This window comes from Prosopis cineraria, unplaced genomic scaffold (genome assembly GCF_029017545.1).
Source record: "Prosopis cineraria cultivar Desert tree isolate PC_DT_omini unplaced genomic scaffold, ASM2901754v1 PC14, whole genome shotgun sequence".
Lineage (NCBI taxonomy): Eukaryota > Viridiplantae > Streptophyta > Magnoliopsida > Fabales > Fabaceae > Prosopis > Prosopis cineraria.
Genome location: NW_026555345.1, coordinates 1,011,909 through 1,039,440, shown reverse-complemented (window position 1 = coordinate 1,039,440; position 27,532 = coordinate 1,011,909). Strand labels below are relative to the sequence as shown.

General features: G+C 37.0%; 3 protein-coding genes across 4 annotated transcripts; 2 read left to right on the top strand and 1 right to left on the bottom strand.

Annotated features, from left to right (window-relative positions):
• The first annotated feature begins 720 nt into the window (after positions 1–720).
• Positions 721–3,379, top strand: LOC129293707 (uncharacterized). Its single transcript, XM_054931792.1, has 2 exons — positions 721–1,691; positions 1,844–3,379. The coding sequence occupies exons 1-2, from the start codon at positions 1,153–1,155 to the stop codon at positions 3,204–3,206; spliced, it is 1,902 nt and encodes a 633-aa protein (XP_054787767.1). The 5' UTR covers positions 721–1,152; the 3' UTR covers positions 3,207–3,379.
• A 2,814-nt stretch (positions 3,380–6,193) lies between these two features.
• Positions 6,194–9,169, bottom strand: LOC129292232 (auxin transporter-like protein 5). The gene is made up of 6 exons (XM_054929794.1): positions 8,865–9,169; positions 8,475–8,773; positions 8,163–8,346; positions 7,982–8,079; positions 6,773–7,238; positions 6,194–6,692 (listed from the first exon to the last, which is right to left on the bottom strand). Exons 1-6 carry the CDS (start codon positions 9,018–9,020, stop codon positions 6,432–6,434), a joined length of 1,464 nt encoding a protein of 487 aa, XP_054785769.1. The 5' UTR covers positions 9,021–9,169; the 3' UTR covers positions 6,194–6,431.
• A 14,731-nt stretch (positions 9,170–23,900) lies between these two features.
• LOC129292045 (thaumatin-like protein 1b) lies at positions 23,901–27,227 on the top strand. Of its 2 annotated transcripts, XM_054929556.1 has the most exons (4): positions 23,901–24,096; positions 24,217–24,333; positions 24,439–24,919; positions 26,593–27,227. In XM_054929556.1, exons 1-4 carry the CDS (start codon positions 24,036–24,038, stop codon positions 26,774–26,776), a joined length of 843 nt encoding a protein of 280 aa, XP_054785531.1. In that variant the 5' UTR covers positions 23,901–24,035; the 3' UTR covers positions 26,777–27,227. The 2 variants fall into 2 exon arrangements, with proteins under 2 accessions (XP_054785531.1, XP_054785530.1); XM_054929555.1 differs by having other exon boundaries at positions 24,217–24,919.
• Positions 27,228–27,532: the final 305 nt, after the last annotated feature.

Genomic DNA, 27,532 nt, shown 5'->3' with positions numbered 1-27,532 from the left:
TGGTTGTATTCATCCACAATATGTTTATAAATTATCTTCTTTATTTATTACAACACATTGTTGGATCCATCATTAGATAGGTATTTAAAATTTATCTATCATATCATCACCATAATTTTTTACGCTATCATTTTTAAATAGTAATCATTAATCATTTATTGGATAGTTATATCTTATTATTGTTTTAGGCATTAAAGTACGTAATATGTACAAATTGGTGCCATTTAATAATTAGAAGAAGTTGTAAAAATAACATCAATGCACAAGTGAATAACTAGTTTTACTAAAAAGATTCTTAAAATTTTGGTGGTAACTTAACAAAATGTTGACAAACTTTGATACATTTTTTTTACTGGAATTGGAATACGTATCACCTGAGAGATTTATCTATCAATTGCCTTCACTTTGAGCACGATGAGCGATTTGCACATGCGGTAAACTGGGGTGACATTGTGCCACTTGCCACTCATGCGCGTGCGTCCATTACGTTATATCGCCTCCAAGATGACGCAAGCACCACGAAAGCGAGAGTATTCATAATCACAGCTCATAAGCCTTAAGATCGAAGCACGTGCAAGAATGGCCTATCTCCGAGAGTGGGAATCATACAGGTTGTCCTCTCAAGTACTCGAAAGTAGAAGCCTCCATGTTACCTCTAGAGTTTAATTGGAGACCAACCGATTCCAATTGCTATATATAACGTAACCCATGAATTATGGTACATCTTTACATAGAACTTGCAGGAAAAACCGTTACACCATCACCATATTCACTATCTTCTTCTCTCATGGTCACCGGCGGCGCCACCTCTGTAACCGGCGCCTCCACACCCTGCCTTTCGTGCTAGAACGCAGATGCATACACAATCCCAAACATGTCAAACACAAAAAAATCCTGTCCAGAATTCGAACTTTCCTTGAATGTATAATGTTATTTTGCACCTTTCTGTATCTCCAAGCCCGTTGATAGAATAATCTAGAACTAAAAGCAAACAAAAACTCATCGATCTCATTATCGTTTTCCATTCAAAACTTCGTCCCCAAGACTGTATGTCATTTTGTTTGGCATCAACTTTCTACGAATCCCAGATTGGGGGGTGATTTGATCCATCAAGTTTAAGGTTAAAAGGAGGTGATTGGGTCCGCTGAGAAGATGTCGAGCTTCGTCAAGGACATCCTGGCGAGCCCGATACAGATGGCGGACCAGCTGATCAAGATGGCCGACGAAGCCCAAACATTCAGAATAGAATGTTTAGAGCTCAAGGCCAAAACGGAGAAACTCGTTGCCTTACTCCGGCAGGCCGCGAGGGCCAGCAATGACCTCTACGATCGGCCAACGCGGCGCATCATCGACGACACCGAGCAAGTCCTCGAGAAGGCCTTGGGACTGGTCGACAAATGTTGCGGAAACGGCCTCATGAAACGACTCTTCACCATCATACCCGCGACAGCATTTCGCAAGACGTCGATGCAGCTCGAAAATTCCCTCGGAGACGTGCAATGGCTCCTTCGTGTATCTACTTCAGCCAACGAACGCGAAGACGCGTGTCTGGGTCTACCACCAATCGCAGCCAACGAGCCCATCTTGTGTCTAATCTGGGAACAGGTAGCAGGGTTGCTCACAGGGTGTTCCATAGAAGACCGCTCGGACAATGCCGCTTCCTTGGTCTCTTTAGCTCAAGACAACGACCGGTACGCTAACCCTTTTTTTTTTTTTTTTGAAAAAAAGAAATTTATCATTATCATCGAAAGTACATTCTCATATATATGGTGCCTATTTAAAATCTTCAGTTGTTATGTGTTACACAAGTATTGCAACTGAAATGTTTTTCTCATTATTATAGGTATGGCAAATTGATTATTGAGGAGGGTGGTGTTCCTCCACTTTTGAAATTGTTGAAAGAAGGGCATTTAGAGGGTCAGCAAAATGCAGCAAGAGCGATAGGGTTACTTGGGAAGGACCCAGAAAGCGTGGAACAGATTGTGAATGCTGGGGTCTGCACCGTGTTTGCAAAAATCCTCAAAGAAGGTGACATGAGGGTTCAGTCGGTGGTGGCTTGGGCTATCTCGGAATTAGCATATCATCACCCGAAGTGTCAGGATCACTTTGCTCAGAACAATTGCATACGCTTGCTTGTAAGGCATCTTGCCTTCGAGACCATCCAGGAACACAGTAAGTACGCCATTGTCAGTAAACAAAACATGTCATCCATTCATTCAATCGTGTTGGCCAGTAACGCTCAGAATGATCATGACAAGAAAACGATGCATGAAGATGAAGATCATAAGCATCAAGTCGCTCACCCTATAGAGAACCAATCATCGAGCCAAATGCACCACATAGTTACCAACACAATGGCCATGAAACAGCAAGCCCGAAGCAATGCAAAGCACGGGCACGCACATGTTTCGATTGCAGGAACGAGTTTGAAAGGGAGGGAGGCTGTAGATCCAGCTACAAAGGCCCAAATGAAGGCCATGGCGGCTAAAGCGCTGTGGCAACTCTCCAGGGGAAACATAACTGTTTGTCGCAGCATCACTGAATCAAGGGCTCTTTTATGTTTTGCTGTTCTGTTGGAGAAGGGACCTGAAGATGTTAAATCCTTTTCAGCTTTTGCTTTAATGGAGATCACGGCTGTGGCAGAGCAGCAGGCGGAGTTGAGGCGTTCTGCTTTCAAACCCAATTCCCCTGCTGCAAAAGCCGTGGTGGATCAGCTTCTTAGGATCATTGAGAAAGCAGATTGTGATCTTCTGATACCCTGTATCAGATCAATAGGTCACTTGGCGAGGACCTTTAGAGCTACAGAAACGAGAATGATAGCACCGTTAGTGAGGCTACTTGATGAAAGAGAAGCTGAGGTTTTAATGGAAGCCACAATTGCACTTATCAAGTTTGCTTGCACTGATAACTTTCTGCATGAGACTCACTGCTCAGCCATAATAGCAGCAGGAGGAGCAAAGCACTTAATCCAACTTGTTTACTTCGGGGAGCAAGCGATCCAAATTCCCGCACTGAAACTTTTGTGCTATGTGGCGATGCACGTGCCCAAAAGTGAGACGCTTGCCCAAGAAGACGTCCTCATAGTTCTGGAGTGGAGCACGAAGCAGGCGCAATTGATGCAAGTACCCACAATTGAAGAGCTATTACCTGAAGCCAAGAGCAGGTTGGAACTATATCAGTCAAGAGGCACGAGAGGATTCCATTGATTTTTCTACCCTATTTAAACTCTCGAACAGACCAAAGTTTTTTGGGGTTTCCTTTTTCTACTTATTCTCTAAAAGCCTTCGATTAAAACTCAAAGTGTATATAAAACTTAGCAAATGGTTTGGGTGATCACCCTTCTGTGAATTAATTTAGGAGAAGATCTCAGCTTGTTACACTTCTTACGTTTCTTATCGCCTTGCTCTAGCCGCATGATTCATCGTTGTAAAGCGTTCAATTCAAAGCTAACAATGGTCTCGGGCCTTTTTCATACAGTGGGTCTATTTCCCAAGTTCTCATTCAGGCCTATGAGTTGCATACTCACTTAGCTTCAGTCATATCTCCTTTTTTGGTTTGAGGTTTAGATTCCATTAATGGTCAGGTGTGGAGATCATGGGCGAACAAAAGGAGAAACCAGAGTTCTTTCGATCTATGGACGGATATTCGTCCTGTTTCGTTTGTGGGTCAAAGTGGCATCAGTTTGAAGCATCACCTGGTTCAGAAAAATGGTCGTTCCCTTTGTCTGCGTGATGATGGGCTCAGCCACTTTAAGGTGGGCTTCGTACTGACTTACAAAACATATGCAGGCTTGATCGGTTGTTCCTCCATGTCTCCTTGGGCCCTTGCCCTGCGCACAAGCTCTCGCACACTTGCAATTGAACAAGCAAGTGAATAGAAAAAAAGAGATGCTTTTTTTGTTCTGAATTGATCTGAACAACTGTAGCTTTGTGTCGGCCAAAAAAAAAGTGAGAGGAAAAGTATCAACGGAAGGGGGTGAGGAGATAATATGCTGAAGATGTGGACCACGAAAATGAGATATAAGAGGAATGGGGATAAGAGAAGCTGCAAGATACAGAGTCAATTTTACGAGAAGTAACCTTCTTCCTTCCCAACTTGATTCCCAAACACTACCAAGGTGGGAATGCCATCACATGGAGCATTGCGCATCCTCAAATTATAGCGACGTTCCCATCAAAGTATGTTTCCGTGTCCTAAAACAGTGACAGCCAAGACCCAAGAATAATGAACAACAAACACAAGGGACAAACATATTTCTTCTAATACTTTCAGGGGACTTAACTGGATGATTTAGAACTATGATTTTGTTAATTATGCAGAAAAAGCAAGGGCGGAGCATGCCTGCAAAAAAGCGGAGAGGGCATCGACTTGTTTGTCTCGGGAATAAAGCAGAGAAATGGATTGGTTTGGTTGTAGAGAAGAAGGGGCTTTAATTCAACTGAAAAGTATCTTCTGGCGTTGCTATATTCTTTGCCTTTTTAGCCCTGTTCCTTTTGTGAAAAGCATTCACATAACAGAACACTTCACACGAAAGGTCTCTTTTGATACTCACTCACTTTCTCATTCACTGCCAGGTGTTCATTACGTACACTCACCCTTTCTAGGAAGCTAGATTATCATTAGATTCCCACTCAACTCTCTTCATACGTCAACACCCTTCTTCTTTCCCTAATATTTATGCCATTCATTCACTTCAGCAACAGTTTGGAGAAAAAAATAAACCAGAAAAGGAGACCTTTTTGAGAATAACTCTTAGGTCTCTTCTCCATTTATTTGTTTAAACTTTAGATTGGGGCGGTGCAAAAATTCTTTTACCTGTCCGGTTTGATTTAACCCAAAAAAATAAAGATTAATCTGAATAAAAATTGATCTTTTAAGATTAAAAGTATTAAAAAGATTAAATTTTTTTTTTCGAATTGGATAAAAGATCGAATATTCAGACTATTTGATCTAATTCAATCCTATAAATTTATTTAATATTATTATAATTAATTTATTCATTATTATTACAATAAATTAATTTATAATAATAATTAATAATTTTTGTATTTTATATTTGTGAATTCATGAATATTGAGCCAAATTCTTGCATTGACCAATCTAGATCTTCTTTTTTTGTTGGTGAAATATATTATTAACTTGGTGTAATAGGCTTTAAATATGTTGAAGGGTATTTAATTTGAATCTTTTTTATTATAACTGAAATATTTTTTTTTGTTATTGAAGATTGTTATAAATTTATAATTGTTATTGTGATAAATTTTACATAACTATAAATAATTTTATTATATTAAAATAAATTTTTGCCTATCAAATAAAAAGAAAAAAAATATAAATTGGACAAAACTAAAATCATTCACTTAATTCTACTAAATCAATTCAATCCTATTCACCTTCTGATTATATCAAGAGCAGATTAAATTATGAATTGTTTAAATTAATCTTTTTTATAAAAAGTATCGGACTTTGAGTTAAATAGAAATCCTGTCGGGTTGTGCAGCCCTTCAGATTATGCAATTGACCTGGCAGAATCCAGCCTTGGCGGTGTGTGGGTTAGAGAAATGAGGTGCCTTCTCCTGGTGGTTATAAAATACTATCAGACACACGCATGCATATCCAAAAGTACAAGCACCTCATTAATTAATCCTCAAACACACTTTTTTGACCTGATCCCTCAAACACTTGAATTAATAACAGTCATTAAAAAAAAAAAAAAGATGCCTCCTTTATTGTCAGCTGCCTGATTATCATTTTTTTAAAAATATGGTCTATACCTATGTTGCCAAAAAAAAAAAAATTCTATAGCTATCATCTTCAGCAATAACGCCAAACTCTCTGCCCTCTGCTTTTATTTGTTTTTCCCGGACTCGAGTGCCAGTCAGCAAGACCATTGACTTTTCAACGTTTATATTCGGTGCCATTGCTCTGGGCCAATTATGAATATAATCCTATACATTAATGGCAATTTTCAAGAAAAAATATTTATTTCTTATTACCGCCGTGGTTCTCAACATGTATCGCACAAGGATCCTGCAATGAAGAACTATGGAACAAAACTTGTTACAATAGATAATTTAAAAGGATCCGGCACATATTTTGCTTTCCAAATAACTTTCATGTCTATGATTACCGATCACAAACAAACTCAAATTTGTTTACAGAATCTTTATAAAAATCTTGAAGAAGCAACGCGGAAGTTTCAAACTTGTAATCTTGTTTTTCTGAGTCATTTTTCGAAGTCACGTCATCCTCATCACAAGGTTCTTGTTAACTAATGAAATCTAGTATTACAAAGACAAGAGTTGAAGGTTACAAAGTTTATGAACGCAACAGAGGGATCATGTCATCAATATCGGTGAAAATATAATATCAGAAGCTCTGGCACAGCCTTCCCGGTAACCATGATGCCGATTAGATGAAGGGCGGCATGATCAGTGGTGGTGATGAGGCGAAGGGGCGGCGGCGGCAGCGGAGGCTGTGGCGTTGAGAAGAGAGGGAGGAAGAGGAGGAGGAGGGCACTGGTAGCACTTGGTGAAGAGGCCGAAGGAATCAATCTGGCGAATGAAGTTAACCATGCTGGCCCACCCTCCGAATCCGAACCCGACAACCATCACCCATATCACCACGAACACGTTGATGATGTACGAGCCCACCCATCTCCCCAGGTACTTGGGCGGTTGCTCCACCGCATTCTGCAAATCGTAAAATCGTTTGTATTGAGTCGAGTATTGCAATGCAAGAAATTACGAAAGAAAGGAGAAAGGTGATTTACCCGACGAGCGGTGGGAGAGCGGAAGGTAAAGATGTGAGCAAGAGCCGGGATTATGTACACCGTGAAGCTGACAAGCAGCGATCCCACCGTGGAATTGATCGGACCGAAGAACGGGAATATGATCGCCAAGAACCAGATCGGGATGACCACTGGCAACCTCGACGCCGCGCGCTTGCACAGGCTCTTACACGAGTGAAGCCCTATGAGCTTCTCCCACACCAGGTACAGGGGCGTGCAAGCGAAACCGAAGGTGATGAACTGGTGGATCAGCATCAGCACCACCGCTATGTCCCTGAACGCCGACCTGGGCAGCAGCGAGAACGCGTTCGAGTGGTTCAGCAGCATGTCCCCGAACGCCCAATACACCGCAGCCGCCGACGGCAGCGTCAGCGTCAGTACGTACGCCGTCGCCAACAGGTATATCCCCTTGAACTTCTCCGGCCTCCACATCGCGTGCATGATTTCTCTGCGTTAATTATTATTAAATTAAATCAAGAAAGTCTTTGTAATTCGAGCGTCACACTAAAATGAATACAATCAAATTAAAGATAAATTACAAAGAGATTAGTCTCACGGTCTGGAATTTAACCTATCTAATGTTTTGGTACACGCAAGACATTGACACACATCCATCAAGTAAGATTATCGAGTTTAAAAAGAATGGAAAGAAAGAGAGAAAAGGAAAGAGCATTTTTGGCTGAAAAGGAAAAGGAATGCAAAGTGAGACCTCAGAGTTTGGCTTTTTCCCACATATCTCTACAAACAGAGCATCTCAGGTTCACACTAAAAGAGGCACGTTTCCTGCCTCCCACGACAATCAAGGCTGTTCGGCCCCATAGTCCAATCAAATTTAAAAAATATGGTTCTAATTTAACGCTCAGATAAAAAAAAAAAAATGAACGCCAAGTATTGAGGCATCGCATCAGGGATATGTTCATGCTAGGCTATGCTGCATCTACAAGCACGCTAACCGGACAGGGAGATCTGAGCTCAGTCAAAGCATTTAAACAATGACACGAAAATGACTGCAGACGGGTCATCAGATCCCACGGTCAGACCATGTGGGACGCCGAGTCCAGGTTAGGTCCCTCTCGAAATGACATTATATTTACTACTGAGTCCCCCGTCGCCACCCTCACAGATCAAGGGCAGATTCGTCATCCCGAGTAAAAAGGACACGGAATTAGACATTTGAAAAGATTGTCTTACACAGTCACGGCATGCCCCCCGAATGTGTAGAGAATGTTTGTGGCCCCCGTAAAATAGAGAACCAGCTTGCTCGGCCCCGAATGCCTCACTCCCTCCACCTGTACGCCCATCCATTAGCAACCGTGCAGTAATATTCCTCACCTGACCGGTGAATTTAATTGAGTAAAAATGATGTCCATACCTGGCCATGCACAAGAGAGGCAATGGTGAGGTACCAGGCCGTGTAGGTGGTCATGAGGAGGCCCAAAAAGGACCAGATTCGGTAGTTGTGGAAGGAAGGGATGAACACTGTGGTGGCGCAGCAAGCCCCGAAGATGTAAGTCCAAGTCCTCTTGTCCAGATTGTCATTAATGTAGTATATGTTGCTGCACAATCATCACACACGGACACGCGCATGTGAGCTTTCGAATAAACTAACAGAGGATGAGGATGAGGGTGGACAGAGACAGAGATTAAAGTGGTCGGAGTAGGTAGGCGAAGACGACGCGCGTACCTGGCACAGGCAATGAGTTGGATGACAGATCCAAACAGAAGAAATGTGCAGTTAAACGCCAAACCCAGGTTTCTCCAGTGCTTCCCGAGAAGCCCGTCGAGAACTTCGAACCACTGTATCACGTGGTTTCTGAAATCTGCTTTCTCTCTTTCCTTCCTGGTTCTATACTCCACGTACAGGACGCTGATCAGGTACGCCGTCCAGCTTCCCATCAAGCTGTAGAACAGCTGGAAAAGTATCCCGGACAGCATTCCCAGCTGAGAAAATGAGTATGGCAGCGTGAGCAGAACTTGAGCCACCTGGTGAAATCAAAAACAAGCCCATCGATCAGAACAGATAACCAGAACGAGCTAGGGAAAGTGAAAAAGAACAAGAGTCGAGTAAAGGAACCTGGTTGGAAGCACAGCTAAACCAGGCATCGTAAACAGAGCCGCCGTGCCACAACAACTTGGATAACTTGGATTTCATGTCATTAGGCTTGCCTTCTGTTTCCATTTCCACGTAGTTTCCGATGATCACCGGCTCCATTTCCTTCTCCGATGCCATTCCGGCTTTCGTCTCCTGTAGCTTGCCTGTCTTGTTTTGGTTCTGGATAACAGTGTTAGGTGGGATTGGAGAGGAGAAGGATACAGACTGAGGAGTTCTGGTTACGGGGCGGGGGTATATATATATAGAGAGAGAGAGAGAGAGGGAGAGATGAGATGACACAGTAGGGTTCTCGAAGGCTGGGAAAGTCTGTGCGTGAGAGGGATTGTAGAGGGGGATTTTGGGAACTGGGAGATTAATAATCTTTTTTGGACGACTTAAAAAAATGAGCATATGATTAAATAAAAAACTTGCCCGCGGTGCTTTGACGAAATCCCCTGGTTTTCGAGCTCCTTTTTGCAATTAAAAATTTGTTATTTATTTTCTTTCGCCCCACATGAAATTCGAGAAAACAATACTCAAACAAAGAGCTTAATTAATTAAGTTAATTAGGTGTGACGATATTAATAATAGGTGGATACGTAGAGGGGCGTGATGGCTTCACCGCACGAGTGGGTCTCCCCGCTTCCCGAGCTGATGAACTAAATCATTGCTTCATTTTTTTATTCCTCCGCCTAATTTGTTCAAATTGCCATTTTCTTATGATTTTGGTCATTAATTTCTCACCATAGATTGATGCACTACCATTCACGGCTCCTTCACTTCTCTGCTTGTAATTTTCAACTTTTTTCAAATAGCATGAATCCATATTTTTTCATTCCTGTTTGATAAATGCGTGAGTACAAGTACAACAATATTAATTTTATTAGGAAACTCAAAGATATGAAAATCAATGACAAGAGTCAATTAAGAAGAAGTTTCACCTATAGCCCATTATTCCCGTGGGCTTTCAAAAACTCAAGGAATTGACTGTTTTGAATGGCGTTGGTTTGCATTTGCCAAAGTTGAATCTAGCTAAAAGCAAAATACTCAAAGATTTTGTCTCAGGATTAGTAGAAACAAGAAATATATGTTGAATTTAGTATTGGTGGGGGTAAACATAGAAGACAAATTGAAAAGAGGAGGCCAAAATGAGTAGACCGAATGATTGCGGCCAAAGAGGCGTGGTCGCTTTGCTAGTCGTAGAAAGCTGCTTTTATCACATGGCCAACTCGATCATCCCCCCGTCTCTTGTAGTTATATTATTCTCACATGCCTTCCATTTATTTTTACTCCTCTTCCATTTTTACTATTCCATCCAGACAATCTCATTCAACATTCGTCAACTTGTTAGATCATGTGCCCCTCTTCACCTGCATCTTCGCTTTTAATATTTTCACCCTCCATATTATATTCTCTCCTGTCTCTCCTCTCCAGCAAGTTTTTCTCTGATCTCGATCTCTTTTAATAACGCAAAATGCATTCTCTGCTCAGATTCTCTTCCGCCTTGCTCTCTAGCAAGGACTTCTCAATCTTTTGTTCTTTGCTTGTGATATACTTTATTCAACAGGGTTTAAACCTTTTCAATGAGTGGTTGCTTTCGTGGGAATAATTCATTATAGTTCATCATTGGCCCAAATGTTCGTTCCTTTCACTCTGTCTTCAACTTCTCTGACAGTGGTCCTAACAAAAACAACGCCCCGGTAAAAAGTTGAGAGTTTTACTCATTGTTCACCTTCTTCTCATCATGATCCCCCATTATGAGCTTGTCTTTTCTTTATTAAGTGCACCAAAACAAGTGCTTATGGAGGAAATGGGAGGCACGAGTTGAGTTGAAAGATGTACATATAACCCTCTGCTTGCTGGTCATGCTTTGTGAAGTGGCTGGGACCAGGAACATTCTCTGTGGCCTTGTCTCCTTGACCATGTCCGTTCTGTTCAAACCTTCTAGTTTGTTCAAGTGTACTTTGTTAACGTAATCAAATCCGACTGAATTAGATCTTGAAGCAAAAATACTGTGGTGCAAGCCGAATGATGTGTTTCATCAGTTGCTGGGTCGACTAAACTTTCTTGTGGTCCTTCTGTCAATTGAACTAGTTAGTGCCCATAAGATGGATGTCTGCATAATTATTATTGTATTCAGTATGTTTCGGCACACTTCCAAGAAATTTCCAACCAACATATTGTTTAAGGAAGCTTCAAATATGTTCTAATTCATTTTCTTTAGTTAATTACCAGGGATAGAACATATAATTTATGTACCTCTTCTTGAACCTGAATGTCGTCAGGAGTAACTAATTAACGTCTTCATCACTCAAGTTGCTTTGAAATAAATATATGGGTGAAGAGATTGACTTTTTTAATAGAAAATCACTAGTCATAAGAATCTCTCATTAGCTATAAGATTGATTAAACTAATTGTTGACGCGATCAAAGTTTAGAGGTGGGCGAGTTAAAGACAAGGCATGCTTGTTATAGTAATAAAATGTTGTTTCTTCAATCACATCGTAGAATCTTTTAACACTGGGACCGAAGATAAAATAGTTAAAATCATTGAATTTCTATCTATAATTGATGAAGAGAAAGCGAGAGTGTTTCAATTTAAACTGCATGCTGCTAATGTGCATGTCGCAACCAAACTAACTAACTAACCACACAGTAAATATGTTTGCTAAAGCTCACTACACGCTGTCGTTGGGGTCAACTGCTATAAATCTACCAAAGCGAAACCTATAAAAGTTGGAACATTCTGGGCTAGTTATATATATATATATATATATATATAATAATCCGTTGGAGCAGAACACGATCATATCATAATCATATTTTAATATCATGCATAAACGTGCCATTAAGGATACAGTACCGCTAAACTTAACTAAGCTCAGTCAAAATACTTAGAAGAATTTCAAGCTGTATATATTAATTGTCTCGTGTTACATGAGAATCATGCAAAGCAATGATTGAACTCCACATTTGATTTGAAGTGGCTCTTTTTGGCATCCACATGTATCTTCTCTGCTTGGTGCTATAGGTTGTGGGTCTCAGTGATTGATGATCATAAAGATGAAAGGGGTAGCACTTTGGGAGGTTTTGGTAGGCAATAGAGGGGGAAAGAGAGATATATAGAGAGCAGCAAACGCAACTGCATTGACTTTGTTATTCAAATTTCGTAAGGTAAATGATTAATTGGCCTACAAATACTGTTTGATTAAAGAGTGGTCAACCATATATAGTGCAATATCAGTGGTAGTCAACAATTGAATTGAAGATACTTGCAATGAAACACCATCATGCTTCCCACTCCATGCTGGGGTCCTTCTATGCATCACTAGAAATTACACTTTCTCTCAGGCAACATAAATTATGAATCCTCTCAATGCCTTCTTTTGCTTCATAACGGAAGCTTTTCGACACGAAAGGAGGCGCATGATTGAGAGAAAATAGTGAATAAACGGATGGTATCTCTCTACATTGATAATATACTTGTGTTTAAGAAGTTATTACAATTCTTAAAACATGTTTCAACTTATTCTCAGGTATGCAATATTGGTCGTATGAGAAGCCTTACCATGTTTCAACAAAATCTATTTTGGGCAAAAGATGTCATTGAATTCGTCAACTTAATCACCCAAGAATTGGGCATTTATTATTAAGTTATTCATTAGATGTATAGCATATAATATCAATCATCAAGCACAAAATGTCAAATTGTAAATAAGGTTCATACTGTCTTTTTTTTTTTGTTGGTATGTACTACATATTGAATCCAGAAGATCACATAATAGTACTCTTACTAATCAAACATAATGTTTTGTGGATAACAACCCTTGTACACAAACATTATTTTTTATACAAGAAGAACCCAATGACTAAAATCCAATAATGGGCTTAGACCCTTGTATTTTGGCCCAACAATATTCAATCAATCCTATTATAACCAAACACATAACTCTAATATATACTTCCCCTTTAAGTTAGGGTCATCCAAATTGAAGACACCTAGCTTGACTAACAACCTTGTAAAATCATTATTTCCAAGCGCCTTAGTCAGTATATCAACCTATTGATCTTGTGATCTCACATGTTGAAAGTTGATTAGCTTTTGTTGCAACTTCTTGCATACAAAATGATAGTCAATTTTGATGTGGTTTGTACGCTTGTGGAAGACAGGGTTATTCACTATATAAATAACAGCTTTGTTATCACAAAAAATATTAGCAGGAGCTATTTTTTTTTTACATTCAACTTAGACAATAATTCTAAAATCCAAGTAACTTCTGCTGTCAAAATTACTAGAGCATGATATTCTACTTCGATTGAAGATCAAGAAACCATGATTTGCTTACTTCCAAGAGATGAGTGAATCTCAAAGTTTAACAATGTACCTAGTGACAGAGCATCTAAAATCAGAATAGGTCCCCAATCAGAGGTACAGTAGCACATCAAATTCATATCTTTACTTGAAGGTAGTAAGATTCTTAATCTTGGATTCCCCTTAAGATATCATACTATCTTTATAGCAACATTAATGATAGATCTCTTTGGTTTATACATGTACTAGCTAAGAACCTATATAGGAAAAGCAATGTCAATTCTTATCATAGTGAGGTATAATAATCCCCCTACTAACCTACTATAAGGTTCAGGACTAGTGAGGAAGTAACTAGGCTTTTCTTTCTTATTTTTATTTTTTTTAATTTTCTTCTAGATATCACAACAAAGATGTAAATTTTGCTCTGTTTGAGTAAATATGGGTTTTGCTCCGCTCATGCTAATATCTGCAAGTAAATCTAGCATATATTTTTGTTGATTCATAATAATACCTCTATCACACTTATGCTACCTCTAATCCCAAAAAATATCTTAAAACTCTCAGATCTTTAATTTTTAAGTTATTATACAAATATCCCTTTATTTCATTTATACCAGCCACACTATGCCTTATTATGATTAAGTCATCAACATAAACAAGCACAACAATAAATTGATCTTCTTTATGTCCGATGAAAAGTGAATAATCATACTAGCTTTGCCTAAAACCACCATTTATCAAGGCTTTAATTAACTTGACATTCCATTGCCTAGATGCTTGTTTAAGTTCATATAAGGACTTAACAAAGCCTACACATCTTATTAGATTTACCATGTTTAAGGCCTTGTGGTATACTCATGCAAACCTCTTTATTGAGATCTCCTTGTAGAAATGCATTATGGGCATTCATTTAAAAGATGGCCCATTTACGCATTGCTACTAATTTTAAAGCAATTTTAAGTGTTAACATGTTGACAACAAGAGACAAAGGCTTTGGTAATCCACTCCTTCCTTTAGGCTATAACCTTTTGCTATGAGACATGCTTTCAATTTGTCCAAACTTCCATCAGCTTTGTATTTTGCTTTGAAAGCCCATTTTATAGCCTATGGGTTTCTTTCCTGAAGGCAAGTCAACAATCCTCTAAGTTTGATTATCCTTTAATTCTTAAAGTTCTTCTTTCATAGCTTGTACCCATCGGGGATCTTTTATGGCCTCAACATAAGTTCATGGTTTAATAATAAAATCAGTATAAAATAGGTGATGCTTATATGAGGGAGAAATATGGGAATATGATATCAAACTTTGAATAGGATATAAAATAGAAGCCTCCTTTCATTTCTTCATGCTAGGCATATTTTATTTGCTCGTTTGAAATATTAGGAGGTTTTAGATATAAGCATTCATAATCTCTCATCCATGCTAAAGGCTTGATATGTCTCACAAGTCTATTTAGGGCATGGTTCTAAGATTGTACTAGCAAATGCTGTTCTTGAGACTATGATAGTTGTGGTTGGCACTACTATAAAAAGAAGTTATAAGAGCACCCATATAATCAAATCATATGGAGTTTTAAATTTCAAAACCTTACTAGGCATTTGATTAATTAGGTAAGCTACAAATTTAATAGTTTCACCCTAGAAATGTAAAGGAACATCGGAATGAAAAATTAGACTCCAAGCAACCTTTAAAAGATGTCAGTGTTTACACTCAACCACATTATTTTGTTTAAAGTACAAGGACAAGAGGTTTGATGAATAATTCTATTTTCTTCAAATTTGTTTTCATTATCAATAAACTCAATTCCATTATCACTCCTTATTATCTTAATAACAATACCAAATTGGCTATCAATATGAGAAAGAAAAGCCTTTACATGACCCAGAACTTTAGATTTATAACAAAGTAAAATCCCTCAAGTAGCACATGGAAAATCATCTACTATAATTAAAAAATATCTAAAACCTTAATCCAACTTTCTTATAGGGACCTAAAAAATCTTCAAAACAAGCATCATATTTTATATAGCTAGAAGCAAATTAAAAGGGAGACAAAGCTATTAAGCCTGAATACAAGTATCACAATCATAAGTTTGCATTTTAGAAAAATTAGAGACAGATGTTTCAATATGTGTCAAATGTTGCGATACATGAAAGGAAACATGGCCAAGTCTATAATGGCACATTTTATTAACATATTCATCTATATTTCTTTGTGTGACAAAAGAAGTTTCAAAATCCATAATTTCACCAATCTTTAGCAAATATAACCTGTTATGGAGCTTACTAATCCCTATAATCTTCCTAGTCTTCAATTCCTTCACAATGCATAAATTTAAATAGAAGGAAACCATATAATATGTATTTGTTATAAGTTAGGAAATAGATATCAAATTGAAGCATAAGTTAGGGGCACATAAAAAACCCTTTAATTCTGCATTCTTAGACAATTTAACACTACCTATGTGTGTGACAATAAGCAATTGACCATATTAGAAAGTTTAATTCTCTTAATAGGTCAAAATAAAGTCAAGCATCATCTAAGTATGTTAAATTTCTAACTATATGACCTGAAGCACCTCAATTAAATAAACATTCATTTCTAAGAAATTTAAGATTATGAAAACATTAGGTATTTCCTGCCATGCTTACCGCCCCTTCACTTATCTCCTTTTTTAGAAGTAGGAGTATCTGGTCATATTGTTCCTAAGTAAGGGTTAGACCAATAATGCTACCTTGATTTGTCCCCATTCCTTGAGATGAAACATCCTAGGCAAAGGCAGCGAAACCAGTTACCTGATTTACTTATCCTTCAAGGAATTTTTGATGATTGCTTCTATAATTAGGGGAAATTTGATGATGTGGTAGCAATTGTCATAAAAATTCCCTTTTTGATGATAGTTAGTACACCATTCTCCAATCATATTTCTTCCTCAGCGTCTATTAGAGCATCCACTCTGACTAGCTTTTCCTCTTGTAACAGTTATCACAGTAGTGTCCCCAATTTTATTGGAGGGGCTAGTAACGAGTGATCGTTACTCTTCATCTTATAACATCATGGCATAGGCTTAATTAACCATAAGCAAAGGAAGCAATAAAAGAACCAGACTCCTAGCTTTATTATAAGAGTCATTTAAACCCATTAAAAACTAAAAAAGGCATCATTTTTAGAATATCTAAGTATATTCTAGTGAGGTTGAGCATTGACAAGTTGAGATGACTACCATAGTGGCATATTCATCCCATAAATCTTTAAGCTTGCTATAATATTGAGAGACTGCAATTAAGCCTTGGCTCAAAGTACTAATACCTTTCTGAAGGTTGAAAATCTTAGCTACATCTCTCTTATAAAATCTTTCTTTGAGATCAGCCTAAACCTTTTGGAAGATTAAAAAAATGTGAGCTTATATGAGAGGTCCTTATCAACAAAATTTATGATCCATGAGAGGATCATGGCATTACATCAGTCCCATTATGGCTAAAATTATTCTAGTTGAGTTGCGTATCTGTAAGTGCCATTAACAAATCCTAATTCATTCTTCCTCAAGAGAGAGATCTTTATGGCTCAACTCCAGGCAGTATAGTTAGTTAAACTAGTTAAGGGATTTGGCATAAGGGTGGTGGCAAACATGTTTTATAGGTAAAGATACAAAGGTGGTTAGAAATTAATGGAAGGCTTAGTAGATGAGTTTCCATCACCAGCCATAGAAAGGAAGAAAGCAAAAATTCAGAGAATATTGTTTAAGAAGGATAGAAATGGCAAAGTAAGAGAGATGATGTGAAAGTGAAACCCTAATTGCAATAAGAAACTTAGAGCCCAATAGAAACATAAATTTTTAAATTATTGATCAAAACATCGTGTAAGATGTAGAACTTCTCGGTTCTCAGACACTTTCTATCAAAATGCACAAACATATGCGTGCTTTCAAGATTATGTGTCTTAATTTTCAAGCAGGTTGACCTTCTAACCCATGCTTTAATACCATATTGGATCCAGAAAGTTACTACATAATATTCTTATTAATCAAACATAATGTTATGTGGATAACAACCTTTGTATACAAACCCTATATTTATGCAAGAACCTAATAGCTAAAACCTAATAATGGGCTCAAACCCTTATACTTTGGCTTAACAATATTCAATCAATCCTATTATAACTAAAGACATATAACTCTAATATTACATTTTGTATAGTTCTTTTTTGTTAAATACTTATAGTAAAGTAATTTTTTGGTCATAGAAATGCAAGTCATTCTTGGGCCAACAATCATAAGTAATTTATACAATAGGTAGACCTTTAAGTGTTCCAGCAAAATAAAAATGATAGCATGTGTCTTGATCGTCTAAATTTCTAAAGCATCGATACCCTTGCCTGTTAATTTTGTATAAAAAATTATGCTGCAATGTTAAAGATAAATGGTAATGAATGGGCTTATTGTTTATATAGACTTGGATCATGATAATGAGACTGTTAGGCCATAGTATTTATCAAAATGAGCTATGAGAAGTAAAATGGATTGTGAATAAAGTAAAATAGATCATCATAAAAGAGTTACGAAGCACACTTATGGTTTCATTGTGGATAAAGTAAAAAGTAGGTTAAATAGTTGGAAGGTTTTTATTCTATCATTTGTAGGTAGGAACATTCTGGTTACTTCTTTTATTACATCTATCCCCCAATATTCCATATAGACAGTGATTTTATTAACTAGTATTTGTTATGGGGTTTCACATTTAAGAAATGTAAGACCCATCTTGTCTCTTGGGATAAGGTTTGCAAGGAGAAGGAATGTGGTGGCTTGGGAGTTAAAAGTTTGAAAGAGCAAAATCAAAGCTTTTATCATTAAAAAAGGGTGGGAGTCGATGAATAAGAGAGATACCCTCTGGGCTAAAGTTGTGAGGAGTAAATATAAATGTGGAAATAATATTATTCTTAAGATTGAAAGATCAAAACCTAGCTCTCATTTTTGGAGTTGAGTCAAGCAAATTTGGGATTTACTTGAATCAGGTTTGCAATAAATGAGGCTGAATGATGGTAATATTTCTATACAACAACAACAACAAGCCTTATCCTATTAAATGAGGTTGGCTACATGGATTATATAATGTTATTGTGCTCTATCATTTATTAAGTTTTTAAGAATGTTATTAATTAAAAGGTCTCGCTTAATAATTTTCAAAAGTATTCTCTTCAGTTTTCCTCTACCCTTCTTGATAGGGTTCAAAGTCATATATTTCACTATCCTCATAGGTGCCTTTCGTGATCTTTGTATATGTTCGAACCAGCTTAAATGATTTCCTACCATTTTTTTCTTCAATAGGTGCCACATTTACTTTTTCTCATATTCGCTCATTTGAAATTTTGTTTTTACATGTATATCCATACATCCATCTCAATATTCTCATCTTTACTACTCCAACTTTATGCTTTTACTATCTCGTCAAAGCCCAACATTCACTACCATATAAAATTATTAGTCTTATAGTAGTTCGATAAAACTCTTCTTTAAGCTTATTAGGTACCTTACAATTGCAAATAACTCCTTTAATGTTTCTCCAATTAAATTATCCTGCTTGTATCCTATGTATAATATCTTCATCAATATCTCCATTTTGTTGGATAATCGCTTCCAAATATCTAAACTTTTTTACTTGAAGCATGGTCTGATCACTTAATTTCACTTCCACTCACTGACCCTTTATCAAAATTATAATATAAATATTTTGTTTTACTCTTGTTCAAGTGAAAACCTTTTGACTCTAATGTCTTCCTTCATAACTCGAGTTTATAATTTATCACTTCTCTTATGTTTGCAATAAGAATTATATCATACGTAAAAAGCATGCATTTGGAAATTTCTTCTTGAATATGCTCAATCAAAACATCTAACACTAGATCAAATAAATAAGGACTCAAAGATGATCCTTTGTGCAATTCAATCTTTATAGGAAAATCTTTTGTTTCACTACCAAGTGTTCTTATAATAGTTGTTGCCCCCTCATACATATCTTTATAGCTCAAATATAAGCAACCCAGACATCCTTCTCTTCCAAAGTCTTCCAAAGTATTTTTCTCGGTACACGATTATAAGCTTTTTTTAAATCAATGAAAACTATATGTAAATACCTTTACATCAATACTTTTTCATTAATCCCCTTAATAGATAAATCACTTCTATAGTCACTCTCCCTAGCATGAAGCCAAACTTATTCTCCAAAATTTTAGTTTTCAATCTCAACCTATGCTCAATCACTCTCCCTAGCATGATGGTAATATAGCCATGCGATGGAGATTTGAGAAAAATGGGAACTTCTCTATCAAGTTTGCTTACTCTCTTATCTAAAAAGATGATGCACCTTCATCCTCAACTTGGAGTAAGATTTGGAAAGCTAAAGTTCCCCAATAGTATAAGACATTTATGTGGCTGACATTTCATGAACGTCTTTTGACTAATGATGTAAGGTGTAGGAGGAGGATGAGTAATGATGCTAACTGCTCGGGTTGTAACATTAGAGTTAAAGATCTTATTCATGTTCTATGTGACTGCCTAGATGCTCAGGATCTTTAGAGGAGGAATGTTCGTATTGAATATGCAGAGAAGTTCTTTAGCCTTGGCCTGAAGGATCGGTGGAGGTAGAATTTGAACAGATTGGGATTATGAGAGGAGATTGGAGTTGCTGTTTTATTGTTATGTGTTAGTTGTTACGGAAGAGAAGGAATGAAAGAATTTTCAGGCTGAGATTACTCCTATAGCGACTGTGGCCAGTCATGCTACAGGAATTACGAGATGTATTAAAAGAGCTTATTGTAAAATGTAAACTGAAGCCAACGCTTTTTGGAGTTAGTAACCAAGTGCAGAACCTGACGAGTACTTGTGCTAATCACAATCTCTACCATTTGTATGCTGATGGGGCTTTTTTAGAAATTTCAGGGAGTGCTGGTTGTGGTGGTATTTTAAAAAATGCTAACGACAGGACTGCGAATGCCTTTATGTTTGGGCTATCAAGTAGGGATGCCTTTGACGCTGAAACGTGGAGTTGTCTTACTGGTCTGAGGTTTGCTTGGGAGAAGGGAGTCCAGAATTGTGTGCTTTATAGTGATTGTGCTGATCTGGTTGTTGCTATTACTAGTGGAGACGTGAAGAGACATGAACGAACATATGAATTAGCTGAAATCAAGTCCCTGTTGTCCCGTGCATGGAGAGTTGATGTTAGGCTAATTCCAAGAGCTCATAATGTTGAAGCTGATCAATATGCTAAGAGAGCACTTACAGCTGCTACTGGCTTTCATTTAATCCTTCCTGGGGATCCATGCAATGCGGCGAATTTGAGGCCTCCTTGATGTTGCCTCTTAGTTTCATTTTACTTTTTGTTTTAGCTTTTTTAATCATTTCCTTTTGTATCCAAAAAAAAAGTAAAATGGACTGTGTGAAGGTCTCTCTCCTTTGAATTCTATTCCCCGAGTTATTCTTCCATTCCCTCCCTGTTATTTCTTCCTCTACTGTTCTTGCTTTGTTTTTGGATTATAACCGAGTGCTTGGAACTCAAAGAATTTGAATCAAGATTCAATCTAAGGTGATCAAATTGTGTGCTAAGTATATTTTCATGTGCAGATACATAACATAGATTTTCTCCAATTCTGACTGTGGTATGTAATAAATTTAATATCATGATCGTGGATTGGCTAATGTAATTTAAGTGAATTCTTTGGCTAATGCAAGATCAAACTACGAAGGGACGAGCAGATGGCCATGTCTCTTTTAGACAAAGCTAGCGCTTCGAAATGGATGAAAAATTCTTTATGCACTAATATGACAATGAACTACCTATTGTGTTTACTAAAGTACGTTCCATTAATATATGATTTACGCATTTTGGATTTCAAGATTGACAAAGTATATAGTAACTCGACACGAATTGGGTTCTTGAGAGTGCTCTTTCCTTTATGTACTAGTTCATTCATGTCGATGCTTGTAATGACTGATTAATTACCCCGAATCATTACCGTCATAATAGATAAGTACAAGACCTCCCTCCTTTGCCTTACTTGAAACCATGATTGAACTCTATAATTCTAGTATTTGATCTGAACAGTAAAAGTTTGTTGTACTAATCCAATGTGAGAATGTTAGGATTTAACTTCTATATACCACGGGTCACTATTAAGTTATCTGTATGGTTATTAATCACGCGTCCTGTTAGTGTAAGTTGTAACTGTTTCTATCCAGTGAATGTACTTGTATTACTATAAATGGTACATTGCAGGTTCTCAGTTCATTAACTGATTGAGCCATTTCTCCCTCCCTTATATTCTCTGACTAAGAGTATGACCACCACCAGGGACTTTGTCAAGAAAATAAGGTCTCTTTTGCTTCTGGTCCTGATCTGCTTGTTGATTGGAGCAGTACCAACTTAGAGAGACTTTGGTGGGGCAATCAAGTGCATGTGACATTTAGAGAAGTAAGATAATGTTGAACAACAAAAGATAACTGCAGGATCCACTAATAATCTCTTGGTGTGCTTGTGAAATCCAAGGATGAGCTTCCCATTTCATGAACACCACTGCTTCATTCAATCTTTCATATTGAAAGCTCCTTAGTAACTTGTGACACATGCTTGAAATATAATACTTAAAACAGGTTGATAGTTGATACAAGTGAAAGTTGGCAATACTGTCGAAATGCAAGCTTTAAGAAAGTTCAGTAGTTAATTACTGCTTAGAAAAAAAAACATTGTGCAGAAATACTTCTTCACCATCTTAAATATACCCTCTTTCAGACTGATGTTCTTGGCACTAATCGATATTCTCTTAGTTGACTAGTTGTCTTGTTCAAACTCTGACTTTAGCTTCTTGTTCCTTTTGCCTCATTTGACATATACAATGAATTGATTCTGATTAAACATAGAAATATCACTCTCCTACATTTAACTCTTACTTCAGTTTGATGTTTATGGCTAATTGCCTGTTTGGATTGAGGACTTGATTGATTTTAGGGGCAAAAAAATTGATTGAGCCATAATTTACCCAAACACCCACTTTTTTCCAAAATCAATTTTTTCCCAATTGTGACACAACGCGCCAAATCTCAGCTTCTCCACTTTTGCGTGTTTTTATTATAAAGTTATATGAGTAAATTACATAAAAAGTCCAAGAAAAAAATCACAAAAAGGCACAAAATTTAATAAAACTAAAACAAAACTTTTTTCTCTTCTTTTTTTTCTTAATAAAATTTGAATCTTTAAAAAAATTATTAGCATGAGTATTCAAATAGATTGCGTTTTAACACAATCAATTATGATTAAAATTTACCACTTAATTAATTATTTTCATAATCTATTATACCCAACTGAAATTTAAACAAATCTTAAAATAGCAATTATTGAAATGTAAGCTTTTAGAAAGTTCACTTACTATTAATTAAAAAATGCTAAAAGCTTGTTTGGTTTGGCTTTGGAAGGACCAAACCCAAAAGCTGCGGGTTGGAAACTTATATTTCTTGTTTAGAAAAAAATAGGCTCAAACGGCTTTTGGTTCCAAAACCATGGTTAATTTTAAAGCTATCTTTTCTTGCTTTTGATCTCGAAATACGATTTTTTTCACCGTTTCATTATAAAACAGACTTTTAAAAAAAAGTTCTAAACACAAATCATAGGAACTGACTTTTCTCCTGTTTCAATTTGCAAACTATAATATGCAAAAATTTCAGTTTTTCAAGCTCTAATTCAAATACACTCTAATATCTTATGGCTGCCAGTAACTTCAGCTGGTAAATAATCTAAAAAACTGTACTTGATTTGCTTACAAAACTGGCTCATCTCGTTGCATTACACAATACAAGGGGGTTTTGAAATATTTAGAATGAATAAATAAATAAAATATTTTAGTTGTGCAGAGTTCAGTAAAATATCAGAACATATGAATAAACTTGTAATATACACACACATATGTGCGCATGTTAAAAATAGAATAGTCATGATTCGAAAACAAAATGTTTACAGGAGATTTTCAATTGTAGCTTTCCTCAAAATATATATATAGAGAGAGAGAGAGAGAGAATGAATACACCATAAATTAGAGCTAAAAATTTAGATAAGTTGGGCTTATTTAGACTTGAATAAGTTTGACTCGAACAAGTTTGACTCTCTAAAAAAATTCAAATAGTTAAACCTGACTTAAATTTTTTTAAATTTTGATGGCTTGAACATAAATAATATTTTTTTTTTAAAATTCAACCCTAAATTTTTTTGGATGGATTCGTGTGGCCTTGGCCAAATTATGTGTGTGTTTGAATTAAAAAATTTATAATTGAAGTTAGCAAATTAAAATTAAAAAAAAAGTTAGTGAATATAATGTGATTTATATTTGAATATTTTTTTAAAATTTAGTTAGATAAATTAAAATTTGATTGGATAATTTAATTCAAAAAAATTGAGATTTTTAATGACAAAAATAAACATAAATTTTTTATATATTTTTTAACTAATTAATAATTAAAAGATATTAAATTTAAAATTATAATTAATAAGTAAAAAATTTTAAATATTTAAGATAGTATTGAAAAAATATAAACCAACAGATCAACACAAAAGCCAACGTAAATACAAAAATTAGAAACCTTAACTTCAATAAAAAAGCTCGTTCAGCTCTAACTTAAGTTACAATTTTTTTGTAATCCAAATACAATTCTTAAAACTTCCCTTATTTTAACCTCTGTTGTAAAGTACTCCAAACATGCTCTACCAGCTCCACCACAAACGCCGCAAGAAAAGTAAAGTTCTTTGCCATTGTCTAGACTAATCTTTCTCTCATGTTCAGATGAATAATTCTTCTGCCTTCCTGTATGGGACACTTTCTTCGCTTCCTCTTTCTTCTCATCATCCTTGCATTATCTTTCCTCTCAGGTAATCAACACAAATTTCACCGACTGCCCAAATCATCCCTTTCAGTCTTCTTGTTTCATAACTTTCTTATTTCTATTTTATCTCGTCTTGCTCATCATTTGTCGTTTCTGTTAATTTCAGAGGTGCAATCGGCATCATTCAAGATTGTGAATAAGTGTCGCCACACGATTTGGCCGGGCTTGCTTTCTGGCGCCACTTCCCCACAGCCTCCCACCACTGGATTCGCTCTTCAAAGTGGCAAGTCAAAGACTATAAACATCCCGAAATCTTGGTCGGGTCGGATATGGGCTCGGTCCCTTTGTGGTCGTGATTCTGACGGAAAGTTCTCCTGCCTCACTGCAGACTGCGGCTCTGGTCAAGTAGAGTGCACCGGCGGAGCTAAGCCGCCCGCGACGTTGGCTGAGTTCACTCTCAATGGCGCCGACGGGTTAGATTTCTACGACGTAAGCTTGGTCGACGGCTACAACCTGCCGATGCTGATCGTTGCGAAAGGTGGAAAACGGGGTGGATGTAGCGCCACCGGGTGTTTGGTAGACCTGAACGGAGCGTGCCCGGCCGATCTTAGGGTGGCGCGTGGTAATGGGACCGGGACTGGTGGTGAAGGCGTGGCCTGCAGAAGCGCGTGTGAGGCTTTTGGCGATCCGCAGTATTGTTGCAGTGAGGCGTACTCCACACCCGACACGTGTCATCCGTCAGTATATTCGGAATTCTTCAAGCATGCTTGCCCGCGCGCGTATAGCTACGCTTACGATGACAAGACAAGCACATATACGTGTGCTTCTGCTGACTACTTGATCATTTTCTGCCCCTTGCCCTACACCAGGTACAATTATTAATTTATTGTTCCATAACCATAAGGCAAATATGGCATATCATTGTTACATTAAACTTGTGTATGATTCGGGAAGACGACATATAATCCAGATAATATATTGCTGGCAAAAGAAGACTAATACATTAATGCTTGAACATTTCTTTTTCTCTTTTAACTTTCAAACACGCGATAGTGATTGGTTTTTCCGGCCAGACAAAATAATAGATGGTTTTAAAGCCTTAGGCAGTGGAACATGTTTTTGCATACAACTCAAGAAATAAATTGACGGCCAATAATTTTTTTTTAATGAATAAACATTGAGTAGGGATAGAATGGGCTATTCTATCAAATCTCAATTGTGCTATTTTTATTTCAGATGATGGCTCTATTCATTACACAATTAAAAACTTTAATCTAAATTATATCATTTTGTGTAGTATAGTTATCTGAAACTTGATATACTATCTGGAAAGCAACTATCAGAATTCTCAATTTGTATGTAATGTATTGATAACCACATCGTGTAAACTCGGAGGTATCCGTGTCCTTGAACAACATTCTTGCTTCCACCTTGTGTCAAATTAGTCTGTCACATAATTGAATGTTGCCTAAGGGATGTCATAAAATGGAGGTTAGCGTTGGGGTTGTGCTGCCCTTGAATTACATTTTGGCCTGTTGGCTGTTGCTCATGCTGCCCCTAGTGTCACATGTTTTTTCACTCTTGCCTTACTGAACAATAATAGTTTTCATGGTTGTAACGGAGGTGGGGGGCCGGATGCCTGATTAGTGCCCTTTGTGGTGCTATACTAGATAAACTGAACAATGAACTTGTCGTTATTTTCACGAGCCCGTTCCATGATATTCTCTGGTCTAATTTGTTTTCCATGCGTGATCGTTTTGTTTCAGACGTGACTTATTATCAATGTGATAGACTAATAACAGACTCAGCTATGTGAACTTTTTAGTTTTAGATAAGGTAGCAGGGGTTCTGGTTTCTAAACAAGGGATAAAGGAGTTTGCACATCCGAGGTTGTAAACCATGGAGCCAAAGTTTTGTGCAGTTGATTGGTTGGTGTTAGGAATAAAATGAACTCTTGCTTGTCAATTACTATATTCCAAATGGAATCTCAGGTTTTCACCCTTCACAAAGAATGAGAATAGTTTTCATTCAAAGGCATAGTAAAATCAAGCAACACCTCACAAAATTCAATCAAAATCTTTCAAACTACAGTGGGTACGGATTGGTGTGAAGCTATGTATTTTAACTAGTTAGGTCAAGTGGAAAAGACTGGATACCTCTTAATCAAAGTTGTGAGTTTGAACGACATTATGAAAGCTACTCCCTGTTTGGACGCAGCAATATTTAAATCCAGAATAGTCAATGGCCTAGATAGTTGTTACACACTCAAAATTCTCTTCCCGTGTTCTAGCGAACTGTTGATTAACTATAACAAGAGCATGCCTCCTTGAATTCTCACAAACACACACACATGCCTCTTTTAACTCAGTTTTGAAACTCCTTCCCTTGTAGAGTTTGAATTTTCCTTCTGCTCTTGCTTATAATGAACGTAGACATCTATGTTGTATATTGCATAAATGGTGTGATATAGCATTTGTGCTTGGCCACTTATTACTATTTTATAACGTGCATATGTATCCTGTATTGGGTTGATGTCGAGCAGCCAAAAGTTGCTGGGAACACGAAAAGATGGCGCAACACTTCCTCTTGTAAACAAGACCATGATGTACTTAAAGCATTCAGGAGTTTCTTCATCAAAAGGTCTGAATCAAAAGCAGATTATGGCTTACATTGTCTCTCTTGCAGCATCATCTTTCCTGTTTTACTCTCCTTTTCACCTATCATGACTCATTGGCTTTGACGCTTGAAGCAGATAGCTAAACGAAAGTAGATGAGTTGCATCTAAGCTGAATCTGTAGGAGGTCTTCATTTTGTTTAGTGCCTTTCTGCTTCCTAATTTTGCATTAATGTTTCATACGATTAGAAGTCTGCTGATTCTTAACATCATGCAGGACTGCAAGAATACTGTATGGGGGTATACTGTAAATACATTTTTTTCCTTTTTTTTTTTTTGCCCCTTTTGTATAATGTACATCAAACTTTTTAGAAGCTTCTTTGGGCTGATTGTTGAATTCTTAGTTTACTAGAAGAGGCATTGGCAAGTTGTAAAGTATTGGTTGGGTATTTCTGTGTCTGGAATCAGATTTTGGGAGACGGAGTTAGTTTAGTATTCTTGATATAGCATGTGCCAATATATGTTCAAATTTGTGATTGTCACCGCTCCACGCAATCAGCCAATGTGCATGTGATCCTCCAGTTTACTCATAAAACCATCCTTTCGCCTCTGGACCATCAATCAACATTCTAGGGGCCTATCATCTATTGCTCTTCCTTTTCAGATTCATGTATGTAAAACCCCACTTGAGTCTTAAAGCCATCTTATTTTTCTTTCTTTAACCATGCGGGCAAAATTTTAGTTTTCCCTCCACTTTTTCCCTCCCAATTTTTTTTCTTGTCAAACATAATGACAAGATAATTCCCTACAATCCAGGGATATACTGAATTCACAATAATTTAATTGATATGTTTACTTCACTAATGAA

What these genes read in the sequence shown, in the direction of transcription:
- LOC129293707 (XM_054931792.1), top strand. Translation starts at nt 1,153, where the DNA reads ATGTCGAGCTTCGTCAAGGACATCCTGGCGAGCCCGATACAGATGGCG. An exon ending in TTAGCTCAAGACAACGACCG is followed by an intron (nt 1,692 to 1,843) that starts GTACGCTAACCC and finishes TCATTATTATAG; the next exon opens with GTATGGCAAATTGATTATTG.
- LOC129292232 (XM_054929794.1), bottom strand. Translation starts at nt 9,020, where the DNA reads ATGGCATCGGAGAAGGAAATGGAGCCGGTGATCATCGGAAACTACGTG. An exon ending in TTAGCTGTGCTTCCAACCAG is followed by an intron (nt 8,774 to 8,864) that starts GTTCCTTTACTC and finishes TGATTTCACCAG; the next exon opens with GTGGCTCAAGTTCTGCTCAC. An exon ending in GGGGGGCATGCCGTGACTGT is followed by an intron (nt 7,239 to 7,981) that starts GTAAGACAATCT and finishes TAATTAACGCAG; the next exon opens with AGAAATCATGCACGCGATGT.
- LOC129292045 (XM_054929555.1), top strand. Translation starts at nt 24,036, where the DNA reads ATGGGACACTTTCTTCGCTTCCTCTTTCTTCTCATCATCCTTGCATTA. An exon ending in TGCATTATCTTTCCTCTCAG is followed by an intron (nt 24,097 to 24,216) that starts GTAATCAACACA and finishes TGTTAATTTCAG; the next exon opens with AGGTGCAATCGGCATCATTC. An exon ending in TGCCCCTTGCCCTACACCAG is followed by an intron (nt 24,920 to 26,592) that starts GTACAATTATTA and finishes GATGTCGAGCAG; the next exon opens with CCAAAAGTTGCTGGGAACAC.